This window comes from Hemitrygon akajei, chromosome 1 (assembly GCF_048418815.1).
Source record: "Hemitrygon akajei chromosome 1, sHemAka1.3, whole genome shotgun sequence".
NCBI classification, from domain to species: Eukaryota; Metazoa; Chordata; class Chondrichthyes; order Myliobatiformes; family Dasyatidae; genus Hemitrygon; species Hemitrygon akajei.
This window is the reverse complement of record NC_133124.1, coordinates 137,241,438-137,256,043: the sequence shown is the minus strand read 5'-3', so window position 1 is coordinate 137,256,043 and position 14,606 is coordinate 137,241,438. Positions and strand designations below refer to the sequence as shown.

Genomic DNA, 14,606 nt, shown 5'->3' with positions numbered 1-14,606 from the left:
GGATGTGATGTTGAGACTCTATAAGGCACTGGTAAGACCTCACTTGGAATACTGTGTGCAGTTTTGGGCTCGTTATTTAAGAAAGGATGTGCTGACATTGGAGAGGGTTCAGAGAAGATTCACTAGAATGATTCCGGGAATGAGAGGGTTAACATATGAGGAACATTTGACCGCTCTTGGACTGTACTCTTTGGAGTTTAGAAGAATGAGGGGGGACCTCATTGAAACATTTCGAATGTTGAAAGGTATGGAGAGAGTGGATGTGGCAAAGTTGTTTCCCATGGTGGGGGAGTCTAGTACGAGACAACATGACTTGAGGATTCCATTCAGAACAGAGATGCAAAAAAAATTTTTAGCCAGAGGGTGGTGAATCTATGGAATTGTTGCCATGGGTGGCAGTGGAGGCCAAGTCATTGGGTGTATTTAAGGCAGAGATTGATAGATATCTAAGTAGTCAGGACATCAAAGGTTATGGTGAGAAGGCGGGGGAATGGGACTACAGGGGAAATTGGATCAGCTCATGATGAAATGGCAGAGCAGACTCAATGGGCCAAATGGCCGACTTCTGCTCCTTTGTCTTATGATCTTATTTCCAAACACCAAGACCTGAGACCCACCACCTCCTTTTGCAACAGGATCCTTGACTTCTTGACTAACAGAGCACAATCAGTAAAAATATTCAGCAACATATCTGCCACAATTATCCTCAACACTGGTGCTCCATGAGGCTGTGTCCTGAGCCCCTAACTTTACTCTCTTTACACTTATGACAGTGTAGCCAGAATCTGTTCTAACTCCGTCTACAAGTTTGTAGTGGGCTGTGTCTCAAATAGTTATGAGTCAGAATACAGGAAGGAGATAGAGAGCTTAGTGGCACAGTGCCAAGGCAATTGTCCCTCAATGTCCTCAAAATAACTGTTGATCATGCACCAGGAAGAAAGTGCAGTGCACAGGCTCTTGTTTACATCAACAATGCTGAGGCCAGGCAGGTCAAGTGCCTCAAGCTCCTAGGAGTGAACATCACAAATAGTCTGCTCTAGTCCCATTACACAGATACCATGTTCAAGAAAGCATACGAACACCTCTGCTTCCTGAGGAGGATAAATAAACTTGGCAAGTCCCCTTTAACACTCACCAATTTTTAAATCAATACACCATGCAAGACATCCTATCCAGATGCATCACAGCTTGGTATGGCAACTGCTCTGTCCATGACCACAAGAAACTTACTGGCACAGCTCAACAAATCAGGGAAACCAGCTTCCCATCAACGGACTGTCTATACTTCTCACTGCCCCAATAAAGAGCCAATATATCAAAGGTCACACCCAATGCTCTCTTTCTCCTCCCCTCTTCCATTGAGGAAAATATACAAAACCCTTAAATCATGTACCACCAGGCTCATAGACAGTATCTACACAGTAACTATCAATATCACAGACAGTACCTAGAGCCCAAGTGAGTATTGTAGAACAGAGTACATGGCATCACAGGTAGATAAGGTGGTGAAAACAGCTTTTGGCATGCTGGCCTTCAGCAGCCAAACCAGTCAGTACGAATGTTATGCTGCAGCTTTAAGAGGTTGGTGAGGCCGCATTTGTAGTGTTCATTTCTGGCAACCTTGCTTTAGCAAAAACGCTATTAAGCTGAAAGAGTGCTGAAGGGTTTGATCAAAGTAACACACAAAATGCTCAAGGAATGCAGCAGGCCTCTCTTGCTTCCTCAGCAGGGAACTCCACAACTTCTGCCATCTTCAACGAGATCCTACCACTAAAGACATCCTACACCCCCAGCCAACTTTCCATAAGGATCCCCTTCTCCGTGGTTCCATTATCCAACTGAACCTTCCCAGTACTCCTATTTCAGCACTGATCACTGCAATCAGGAGTGCTAAACCTGTCCATTCACCTCCTCCCTCACATCTATTCAGGGTTCCAAACAGTTCTTCCAGGTGAGGCAACCCTTCACCTGTGAGTCTGTTGGGGTCAGCAACTGTATCCAGTGCTTCCAATGCAGCTTCCTCTACATCGATGAGACCCGAAGTAGATTGAGGGACCGTTTTGTTGAGCACCTTCATTCCATCCGTAACAAGCAGGATTTCCCCTTGACCAACCATTTTAATTTCACTGCCCATTTCCATTCTGACATGTAGTCCATGGCTTCCTCTTCTACCACAATGAGGCCACTGTCAGGAGGAGCAATACCTCATTCATCTGGATTGCTTGCAACCTTACAGCATGAACATTGATTTCTCTAACTTCTGGAAATTCCTCTCTCTCCACCCCTCCCTCTGGCTCTCCCTTACCCATTTCTCTTCTCATTACCTGCCTATCACCTCCCTCTGGTGCTCCTCCCTCTTCACTACTTCCCAGAATCCACTCTCCTCTCCTATCACGATTCCTTATTCTTCAACCCTTTATCTTTTCCACCTATCACCTGCCAGCTTCTCACCCCATTTCCTCTTACCCCACCTTTCTTCTGCCTGGCTTCACCTATCACCTGCTATCTTGTACTCTTTCCCCACTCCTCTCCTCCTTATCTTGGCTTCTTCCCCTTTCCCTTCCAGTCGTGATGAAAGGTCTCAGCCTGAAACCCTGACTCTTTATTGCTCTCTACAGGTGCTGCCTGTGCTCCAGCATTGTGTGTGTTACTCTGGATTTCCAGCATCTACAGAATCTTGTGTTCGGGATTGACTAAGATGCTGCAAGAACGAGAGACCGAGTTGTAGAGGCTGATCACGCTGGGACTTTATGTTACCCCTCATTTCCCACAATCCAGTGATGAGGTGTTTCAAATCATGAGAGGCATAGGTAGGGTGAATGCACAATCCCTTTTCCCCACGGTGGGGGCATCAAGAACTAGAGAGGATTAGGGTGAGAGGGGACAAATTCAATAGAAAACTGAGGGGGAACTTTTTCCAAAAAAAGAGTGATCCATATATGGAATGAAATGGCAGAGGAAGTGGTTGAAGTTGTATATTAACAGTATATAAAAGACTGCTGGATGGGTACATGGATAAAAGTTAGAGGTATATGGGGTCAAATGAAGGCAAATAGGATACGTTTGGGTGGGAACCTTGGTTGGCATGGACCCAATGGACAGAAGGGCCTGTTTCCATGCTGTACAACTATTACTCTCAGTAGGCCATTTAACCTATACCTACTCGATTAGTTACTAATTTCATAGCAGATTTCCCAAACTAAACTTTCATCTCTTAATTGCTTTAATATAGTGTCAAAAAATCTTTTGATGGTCCTTTTTTGAAAATGTCTGGATACCATAATTTTAAGAAAATATTCCCAAAGTTGCAATGAAGCATTCCTCCTTCACTGACAATACCCTTTACAACATTCTTCCAAATAATCAATATATTAAAATAACAAGAGCCTAAGGCATTTTTCACTAATTATGCTGTAAAAGATCTAAATAAAATTACAATTTATTGAATAAATTTCATTGAATTTCATAGTCTAATCAGCACACAATTACTATATGTCTTGCCCTAAAAAAAAGACATACGCTGTAAATTTAAAAACCCTCATTAAAAAATTTAAGTGATAAAACTGGAAAGCATTCTTTAATTGCATCCAGTATGCATCCTGCCCAGTCTTTATTTAATAGAGCAATGCATTAGGATAGTATATGTACCATCTGTCAAATCTCTTGCCAATGTGTTATCATAGGTGCCCGTGAGCAGACATCTGAAAGCATCCACCTTTGCTTCAATAGAGCCACAGCGGGACCAAATCTTTACAATTATCTTCTTTCAAAGTCAACTACAGGTGTCCCCCGCTTTCAGCAACTTCGCTTTTACGAAAGACTTACATTAGTACCTGCTTTCACTAACCAAAAGAGGATTTTCACTTTTATGAGAAAATACGCCCGTTTTAAACTTGTGTTCACCCCGAGAAAGACTACCATGACCACGAAGCCTTGTGCAGGCAGGTGTGTGCGCATGCGTGTACGTGCCGATCTTTATCTACAAATCGGTTTTGGCTCAATCTTCCCAATTCTAGTAAGCGAAACTACAATGTACATACATTATTTCTACTTTGTATAGCTGTGTATTTATCATATTATTCCTGCTTTTACTATATGTTAGTGTTATTTTAGGTTTTATGTGCTATTTCGTACGACTTGGTAGGTTATTTTTTTTGGGTCTGGGAATGCTCAAAAATTTTTCCCATATAAATTAATGGTAATTGCTTCTTCGTTTTACGCCATTTCAGCTTAAGAACGGTTTCATAGGAACGCTCTACCTTCAGATAGCAGGGGAAACCTGTCTGTATAAGCAATGTTGCATCACATCTAACCAAAAACCTGGACTGTTCCTGTGTGAGCCTCAAGTCAGAATTTAATAGGCAAACAAATAGTGATAAACTGGAAATAGTCGAGGTGTGCTCAACTATCCATAGCCTGCCGTGAATTGTGCACATTGAATTCCTGCTCATGAAACTGAAATAGTGCAATGAAATCTGTTAAGAGTGAACCGAGCAAGCCCTGCTTAACTCAGACTCAAATCAATAATGATGACAGTGTTTTAATATTGAATTTCCTTCCAAAGTAGGCCAAGATTAAAGAAAGGAATAGAAAGACAAATTTAAAATATTAAAATACTCTTATCAATTCCAATTAAAATAATGAAACAGTATACTAATGAAAGTTTACATTTCATGCCAGTCATGTCACGGTGCTAATTACTATCCAAAATGCCATTAAAATTAGCATTTGAAATCAAAGGCATATAAATGATGAGCTCATGTATCTACTGTATAGTGCAAGTATAGAGAATTCATTCTGCCCATTACATTTACACAGAGGATCAAACAACAAAATTCATTTATTTATGGAGGAGAACTTGGATCTCAGCAAGCAATTTCAAAATAGCAATTTCCAAATTCCACATTAACTACTTTTTTTGTTACTGGAAAATACTGATCTGTGAAATTGACAAGGCCACATGTCTCACTATATTTTTTTGATATAGTAAATGCTAGCCTCATGATTTATTGAAGAACCTTCTTGATTGCTCAGAGGTAAAGATCCAAACACGCCTTCTACAATCTTAACTTGATGGTTTGATTGTATTATAAACATTACCTCCTAACCCATCTGGGTCATCTGTACTATCTTCAGTGCTTGAACTCTGCTGAGCTGTTTCTGTGCTTTCCTCTACAGAGGCCTGAGCTGTGGGTTCATGGACATCTGCACTTGACCCTCCAGGTACAATCCTTTGCTTCAGTAACGTAACCTAAAGATATAACATGTTCAACATTAACAAGTTTGAAGTGCATTTCATGACATCCGTGTTTGAAACACTTCTTTGCACACAATCAACTCAACTAAAACTACCAATTAATACAAATAAAGTTCCTCAGGAACATCAGTACATCTATTCAAATATATGTATACTGTAATTGATTTATTTATTATTATTATTATTTCTTTTTCTTCTATATTATGTATTGCATTGAACTGCTGCTGCTAAGTTAACAAATTTCACAACACAGATCGGTGATAATACACCTGATTCTGATTCTATTATGACAACAAAACTCTAGTGAGGATGCACTTGGAGTATTGTGTTCAGTTTTGAGGACCCAAAATGTTATTAAACTGTACAGAAAAGAGGATGCTGCCAAAATCAAACTATTGAATTCTGGAAGATGTTGGACAGGCTAGGACTTAAATTCCTTGGAGCACAGGAGAATGAGAGCAGATCTTATGGACATGTATAAAATGTTGACGGCACAGATAGAGTGAATACTCCCACCAGAGTCTGTAAGATGCTTGTGCATTCTCCCCATGACTACGTGGGTTTCCTCCGGATGCACCAATTTCCTCCCCCTTTCCAAAGATGTACAGTTGGGGTCAGGGTAATGATCTGTGGGCATCCCACATTGGCACCAGAAGCATAGCAACACTTGCAGTCTGCCCAGCACAAACCTCACTGATTTGATTTGACACAGATGATGCATTTCACTGTATTTCAATAAATATATGACAAATAAAGCTAACCTTTAAAAAAAGAATCTTTACTCTCAGTCTTTCTCCCAAGATCTAGGGTATCAAGAACTGCAAAGTACAAGTAGTCCCTGAGTTACGAACGTCTGACTTATGGACAACTCGTACTTACGAATCGAGGAAGGAGAATGCCGTCCGCCATTTTAAGTTGGATTGCGACGCTGTCCGCCATTTTAAGTCGTTGCAGTTGGCACTGTGTTGAGTGTTTAACTTTGCATTTGGCTTAAATTTTTCTTACTAAGATTCACCCTGAACCTGCCCCCCCCCCCCCCCCCAAATTGCCGTTCCAGTCGGCTGGTGGCACAGTGAGATCAGCACCGGGCTAGAGAATGGAGGTTCCCTAGTTCAATTTAGTGACAGACCACTCCCGTGCCGGGTTGATGTCAATCCAGTGACTCCCATACCATCCGTGCCAGGTTGACGTCAAGCTCGCAACTCGACCTCGTAAAAAAAAAACACTGCCATCTCCAATTTAAATTCCCACGCAGAATATTCTGCAGGATCAAATACCCAAACCCAGCACAGCCCCCACTTGTCCCATTAAACCTGTCTCATTGTGGTGCAGTTTAGGACCGAGTGAATTAAGTGCTGTGGTCCTTAGGACCCAGCAGACCTCGGGAGCCGGCAGTGTTTCTGTTCCATTGACAGGAAGCAATTGCAATTGAAAATAAAGTGGAAATAATAAAGTGTTTGGAAAGAGGAGAAACGCCATCGGTCATTGGAAAAGCGTTAGGCTACAGTCGGTCAACGATCGGAACAATTTTAAAGGATAACAGATAAAGTGAGAATAATGGAGCATGTGAAAGGCCCTGCCCTGATAAAAGCTACAATTATTACTAAGCAGCGCAGAGGTTTAATTATTGGAATACATACGTTTCTTAAGTGTTTTATATGCATAGAAAGGTAAAATATATACCATATACTAAGACAAGCGTTTGACTAACTGACGCTAAATAATACCGGATGTACTTGTTCCGACTTCCATACAAATCCGACTTAAAGACGGACTCAGGAACGGAACTCCTGACTGCCTGTATAGGTTTAAGGTTGAGAGCGTGAAGACTTAATATGAACTTGAGGGGCAACACTTTTCCTTAAACTACACGAGTTTTTTCTATTTTTTGACTGCAAATCACTATCGCAAAGAATTGCAGAAACTCACATCATTTTATCAATCTGAAGCCCAATGGGCTGCGCAAATCAGTTAGAATCGTGAATTGCATTGAAGATCAGAACACATTAAAGGTAATCAGAGCAAACTGCACAGAAGTACAGCATAAAGCACTTTTAAGAATTGTTTTCAAAAATCCTCAATGATAATGAATGTGAAAAAATGACCAGTAGAGCCAATCGCAGCACAAGGAACACAGGCTCAATCCTGACCTATTGCATGAAGTTTGCATGGTCTCATGAGAGAGTTTCCTCCTGCATGCTAAGGCTGTGGCTAGTTAAACTGATTTGAACTGACCTATTCCTTACATCCTTCACATACCAGAGGAAAAATCTTTACATTACATCTCCATCTCTGCAATGTGCAAATTACAGCAATTTGTAATAAATAGTACGTCCAGTAAAATACACGACAGAACAGTCAATATAGCTTTGAAATACAATTGCGTCAGCGTGAATTAATCAGCCTGATGGCCTGGTGGAAGAAGCTGTCCAGGAGCCTAGTGCTTTAATGCTGCAATAACATTTCCCAGATGGTAGCAGCTGGAACAGTTTGTGATTGGAGTGACTAGGGTCCGTAAAGATCCTTCTGGCCCTTTTTACGCACCTGTCACTGTAAATGTCCTGAATAGTGGCAAGTTCACATCCACAGATGCACTGGACTGTCTGCACCATTTTCTGCAGAGTCCTGTGATCGAGGGAACTACAGTTCCCATACCAGGCAGTGATACAGCCAGTCAGGATAGTGCACCTGTAGGAAGTCCTTAGGATTTGGAGACTCAAGCCAAACTTCTTTAACCATCTGAGGTGAAGAAGGGGCTGTTGTGTTTTTTTCACCACACAGCCAGTATGTACAGACCAAGTGAGGTCCTTGATGATGTGTATACCAAGGAACTTGAAGCTGTTCACCCTCTCAACCCCAGATCCCATTGATGTCAATAGGGGTGAGCCTGCCTCCATTCCTCGTAGTCCACAAACAGCTACCTCAATGTTTGTGACATTGAGGGACAGGTTGTTTTCTTGACACCACTGTGTCAATGTGATGACTTCTCTGTAGACTACCTCGTTATTATTTGAGGTAAGGCCAATCAATCTAGTATCATCTGCAAATTTAATTAGCTGTAGGTAGCGATACAGTACAGAAGGTAAAGGAGGGGCCTTAGGGCACAACCCTGGAGGGCTCCTGTGTTGAGGGTCAGGGGGCAGAGGTGAGGGAAGTCCAAGATCCAGCTGCACAAGGCAGGGTGAAGGCCAAGGTCTCTGAGCTTCTTGTCAAGCCTGGAGGGAATTATGGTGTTGAATGCTGAACTGTAGTCCAAGTGCATTCTCATATAAGCATCCCTCCTCTCCAGGTGTGTAAGGACGGTGTGTAGAGCTATGGCTATTGTGTCATCTGTCAATCAGTTGTGTCGATAGGCAAATTATAGAGTGTAGGTGGTAGCATGCTGCAGACGAAGTCCTTGACCATCCTCTCAAAACACTTGCCTATTATTGAGGTGTGTGCGACAGGACACCAGTTGTTCAGACATGTTATCTTGGTCTCTTTAGTACAGGGACAGTGGTGGATGTTTTGAAGTGGGAGGGCACTCTACACTGGGAGAGGGAGAGATTTAAAATGTCTGCAAACACAACAGCCAGTTGTGCCGTGCAGACTCTGAGTACCCACCTTGGGATGCCGTCCAGTCCTGTAGCCTTGTGACTGTCCACTCATTGGAAATACCTGCATATTTCAGCCTCAGAGATGACCAAGGTGCAGGTTGCATCTGCGACTCCCCTTGGGGGCTCAGTGTTGGTGACATCGAACAGCGTGTAAAAAAGATTTAGCTCATCTGGGAGAGAGACAGTGATGCTGGCAGTACCACTGTGTTTAGCTTTGAAGTCGGTGATGGTGTGCAGACTTTATCATAAGCTGTGTGTGTTGTTGGTGGAGAGTTGTCTGGATCTTGTCCCTGTATTGTCATTTCGCTGCCTTGATAATTTTGCATAGATCGTAGCTGTATGTCTTGAGTTCCTGGTGGTCACTGGCGGCGTAAGTTCAGTTTTGCACAGTGAGTGCAGGTGCAGTGCACTTGGAACTGCTGATCCAAGGTTTCTGGTTTGGATAGACCCTGACCGATTTTTGGGAGACAATGTCCTCGATGTGCTTCTGGATGAAGCTCAAGACCCCTTCCGTGAACTCGGAGACATTCACATCATGAAAGGCATTCCAGTCGACATCATCAAAGCAGTCTTGTAGCATGAAAACTGACTGGGCAGACCAACAGTGGACAGTTTTAAGGATGGCTGCCTTTTAGTTCAGCTTCTGCCTGTACACAGGCAAAAGCAAGATGAAGGAGTGGTCAGACTTCCCAAGCGGGGGACAGAGGAGCGCTTTGTAAGCATTGTGGACAGGAGAGAAGCAGTGGACAAGTATGCTATCTCCCTGTGTGCTCACCTGGATGTGTTGACAAAACTTCGGAGAGACTTCAGTCAGCGACGCTTGAGTAAAGTCTCTGGCAATGATGTAAGCCACCTCCGGGTTACAGTCCCCTAGGTGCTGATGGTCTCGTACAGTTCCTTGAGCCAGGTCAGTATCAGTCCACGGCAGAATGTGCACAGCTGAGACTGTATCAGCTATGAACTCTCTAGGCAGCCAGAAGGTCTACACAGCAGCATCAGGTACTCCAGATCCAGGGAACAAAATGATTTGAGGGCATGCACATTCTGCAGTTCGCACCAAGCATTACTGACCATGAAGCGTACATCACCTCCTTTACTCTTCCCAGAGAGGTTTTTAGACCTGTCCACCCAGAACAGGGAGAACCCAGAGGGCTTGATGGCATGATCCGGTATCTCCTCCGTCAACCAGGTCTCCATGAAGCACAAAACATTACATTCCTTTGTTTCCCGCTGGTAGGAGATTCTTGCCCTCAGCTCGCACACCTTGTTGTCCAGGGTCTGAACGTTAGCCAGGAGTATGCTAGGGAGCGGTAGCCAATTGGCATGTCATCTCAACCTCACCAGAACTCCGGCCCTTCTCCCTCACCTCCGGCGCGGCTTCTGAGGTAGTGATGGTGCAATAAATAAGCCTCCTATGGATCATGTAAGCAGGAGTTCCCTGTGTAGAAAAGGTGGCACGTTGTGGGTAAATGCCATCTTCCTGATGTTCAGAAGAGTCAGTTGGTCATATCTGATGTTACTATCAGCTTCTTGAACAAGAAATGTGAAGGAAATTGCAGAAATTAAGAGTACACTGTAAAGTTGGTACGGAGCTCGCAACATGGCTCCCGTACGCGGTGCCATCTTGGCAAAAGGGAAGTCAATTGGCCATTGAAAACTGCCCCTAGAGGGTAGGTAAGTGGTAGAATCTAGAAGGATTTACTCAGCCAAGAAACTGGATAAAGGTAGGATTTGTTAACAATTGGTGGTAGGTACTCAGATAGGTAGAAAGGCACATAGAGTTAAGGAAGCAGTGAGACTTTTTGCTTAAATTATGGGTTTATGTAGTCACTGTTTGTTGTATTAACAAACTCTGCCATTGAATGGAGTCATGGCAAAATCAGACCCAGAACTTACTTCCCATTAACAAGCTCAAATACAGGACATCAAAATTATACAATTGAAAGTGGAACAGTATAATCACTTGCCTGCATTGCAATCTGTTTAGTTACCATCTAGCCAATTATGAAAACATGCACCAATTATGCCTTCTACCTGTGTCTGCAGAACACCAATAAATTGATCTTTCTCCTCCAGAGCTGCTTCAAATTCATCCTGAATGTGCTTCTTTGCCTGCTGAATCATTTGTAGCTCCTGTGAAATTTATAGACAAGAATTGTCGAGAGTTGACATTAACTTCCCATGAGAACCCTCCCCCAAGCAAGTTTAACAAGAATAGGTGGGGGAAAAACCACCTAACGCCCTACAGCGACCCATGTCCAGATTACTTATAAAGCGCCAGCAGTGCTATACTGTTTACTTCTTAAACTTATGCTATAAATGCACCTTATGCTAAATGTCAGTCTTCTGGAATATATTCTATTATTTATTAATTTATTTGTGGTAATATTATTTTATGTTTTGTCTCTGAATTAAATGCACCTTGGTCCAGAGGAACAACGTTTGGTTTGGCAGTATACATGCATATAACTGAAAGACAATAAACTTGAACTTGAGTTTCAGAATACGGGTCATTCATTTCAGGTGGATTTTAAAAGGAATTGATTTTTTCCAAAGGTTTTTCTTATTTTCTGTCCCAGACAGATGAGTCATTCGCAAAAGCACTGAACATATTTAAGATGAGGACTGACAGATATTCAGACTACTATGTAAAAAGAGCGTGGTTGATGGCAAGGTTGGGTCATTCATGATCTTATTGTGTAGCAGACTTTAAATGGATCTCCAAACAGAAGTTTAACAAAACCACAAACAAACAATAAACATGAAAAAATAAAAAATACATTCAAAGCATGCAGGTCTCACCTCTCGTAATTCGCCAATCCTGCGCAGGGCTTTATCTTGACCCTGACTCAGAACTACCTTAAAATTTGGGTAGAAATATTATAACATCAATAAACAGTTAATGAATTAACCTTTCCACATATTGAAATTAAGTTGCACTTCTATTGCTATCTCAATTTCAACATTCTTGTTTATAGATTGCTAACTGTTTAACATTAAGAAAAATATTTATATATGACATGATAGTGAATATTTCAAACAACAGTCAAATTCTGACAATCTAGTACCTCTGGGACTTTTGAAGCACCAAGCAAACTTCCACTCCGTGACCACCTTATTAGGTACACATGCTCATTAATGCAAACATCTAATCAGCAAGTCATGTGGTACCTAATAAAGAGTCCACTGAGTGTATTTTCTAAACTATTGGACATTACTCCCATTAACACACGAAAAAAACGTTTTCACACTTTTTATATGAATTAACAGAGTGGTACAATAATGTTCCTACTGATCCTGGTGAATTTAAAGGGAGTATACAGGCATTCCAGGCCCTGGCTTCAGCCAGAAACCTTCTCATGTTCCTGACACTTGACATTTCAGGCCACAACAGCAGCTCTGACAACACACCTAGCCCACAGACAGGAATCTGATCTCGTCTACATTCTATATCCCTAGTCAACATGCTGAAATTGCGAGTAAGAGAGACCTTCTAAATTTCCAAACAGTCAGATGCCAGAACATCAGACTTCTTGGACATGTAAGAGTTAATGATAACGCTGTTAAAGCTGCCACTTTAGAGCATCCCTTTCACTACAGCTTCAGAAGGATATAAATACTAAACTAAGTGCAGTGTTTTAGTGTTGGCCAAGATTGCGGACAATATGAAGACAGGTGGTGGGGCAAGTACTGTTGAGGAAACAGGAAGTCAGCAGAAGGACAGACAGATTGGGAGATGGGCAAAGTGGTTGATGGAATACAGTGTAGGGAAGTGTATGGTCATGCACTTCAGTAGGAGGAATAAAGGCGCAGACTATTTTCTAAATAGGGAGCAAATTCAGAAATCAGAGGCACAAAGGGACTTGGGCATTCTCGTGCAGGATTTGTAAAGGTTAGTTACTAGGTTGAGTCAGTGGTAAGGAAGGCAAATGCAATGTTAGTATCCATTTAGAGAGGACTAGAATATAAAAGCAAGCATGTAATACTAAGACTTTATAAACCATTGGTCAGACCACACTTGGAGTACTGTGAGCAGTTTTGGGCCTCTTCTAAGAAAGATGTGCTGGCATTGGAGAGGGTCCAGGAGGTTCCTGAAAATTATCCCAAAAATGAAAGGGCATTCTACACATTTGTAAAGAACAGGAGGATGTCTTGAGTGTGGGTAGGACTGATCAGGGATAAAAAGTGTACTTGCAGGAAGCTCTGAATTTACTTTGAATCATCAGTTTGCTGACTTGACCCATTTGCTTCTCTTTTACAAGTTATTACAGACGGCATCTTCACTTACCTGCATTTTCTCTTTGTCTCTCTGTAAAGTTCGATACGCAGTAACTAGCTGAAAAATATATTCAAATGGTTATGAAATGCTCACCTTCAGTATTCTATTCTGAATATTTTTACTTCCAAGTATATTTCAGCAGCACGTTATTACAAATATTTGATTTGCCAGTTAGAACATATTCATTTTTCTATAAACATTTCCAAAATAATAACACTAAGCCAGGTAAAGAAAGAGAAAGAGAACTGAAGAAACGTTCAGCCAAATAGATTGCAATGAACACCTTTAACAAAGGCACAAGGTAAAGGCAGAGAGGACTGGGTTTGAAGCTCTCAAAAAAAGTCAGAGATCAATCAAGTGCATAATTTCAACTACAACTACCTCTGAATATTTCGATCTATAATTAGCCAAACTCCGCTCAATCCGACGAAACTGGTTGGAAGATGGGTCCTTACTGAGGCTCTCAAAAGTGCCTGCATTATCTTCTGTCTCACTTTCAATATCTGATGATGGATCAAAGATGGCACCAGAAGACTGAACATCTAAATCAATCCGATTAAGTGACTCTCTTGAAGCAGTTCGTACGAGTGAGTCTTTTGAAGGTGATGAGAAAAGTGATTCTTTGGAAGAAGCTCGAAATAAAGACTCCATGGAGGGAACACGAAGTTGAAGTTTCTGGGCAAACGACTGCATCTCGGTTTTCTACAAAAAAAAACACACAAAAATTTCATTGAATTACTTTTGAATCATTTAGATGAAGTCGCAAAAGAAAATGTGTTCAAGTAAATGTCAAGCATTTCCTTATTTTGAAACGCCAGTGAGCACTGATCTGTTTTGGGGCCAGGACTGCAACATAGCAGCGTAAAGCTATTACAGTGCCAGTGACCCTGGTTCAGTTCCACCACTGTCTAAGGAGTTTGCACATTCTCCATGATCATGTGGGTTTCCTTCAGCTGTTTGTTTCCACCCACATTCAAAAGATGTACAGTTTAATAGGTTAATTGATCACATAGGTGTAATTGGGTGATGAAGGTTGTTGGGTTGATGTTACTGTGCTGCATCACTAAATAAAATAAAGCAGAATTAAGAGACCAAATGTTAGACTTATGGCCCAAGAAAAGGATGACTGGAGTTACTTAGCACTATCGTGCAGGGTGTTTACTAAGTGCGTTAAAATTCAAACTTACAAAAATTAGCAAAAGGAGTGAAAAGAAAACTGCCAATATTTACAAAAAGATATGTAGCAGAAAATACTATTTGTCCTGTGTGAACTGCTGGCAGCCCGATCTGTCTCTCTCTCCCTTCAACTGAGAGCGATCCACCAAATTTTAGACACTGGGATATACCATCTTTAATCACCTTCAAAGTTAACTGAAGGACCCTTTATAAGAATATACCAGAGGAAGATACTGAAGTGCACAAATTTAGTGCAACGACAGCAGAATGACAAGGCAATGTTTGCGTGGAGTGCATT

The 14,606-nt window shown here is 41.8% G+C and overlaps 1 protein-coding gene across 5 annotated transcripts in view; it reads right to left on the bottom strand.

Annotated features, from left to right (window-relative positions):
- The window catches only part of golga4 (golgin A4), a 206,774-nt gene that overhangs the window by 141,695 nt on the left and 50,473 nt on the right, over positions 1-14,606 (bottom strand). For all 5 annotated transcript variants that reach the window (XM_073052403.1, XM_073052411.1, XM_073052419.1 and 2 more), the window contains 5 exons: positions 13,514-13,834; positions 13,142-13,189; positions 11,656-11,712; positions 10,888-10,986; positions 5,101-5,251 (listed from right to left, as the gene is read on the bottom strand). In XM_073052403.1, the coding sequence (XP_072908504.1) occupies positions 5,101-5,251; positions 10,888-10,986; positions 11,656-11,712; positions 13,142-13,189; positions 13,514-13,834 (676 nt within the window). The remainder of the gene's footprint in view (positions 1-5,100; positions 5,252-10,887; positions 10,987-11,655; positions 11,713-13,141; positions 13,190-13,513; positions 13,835-14,606) is intronic.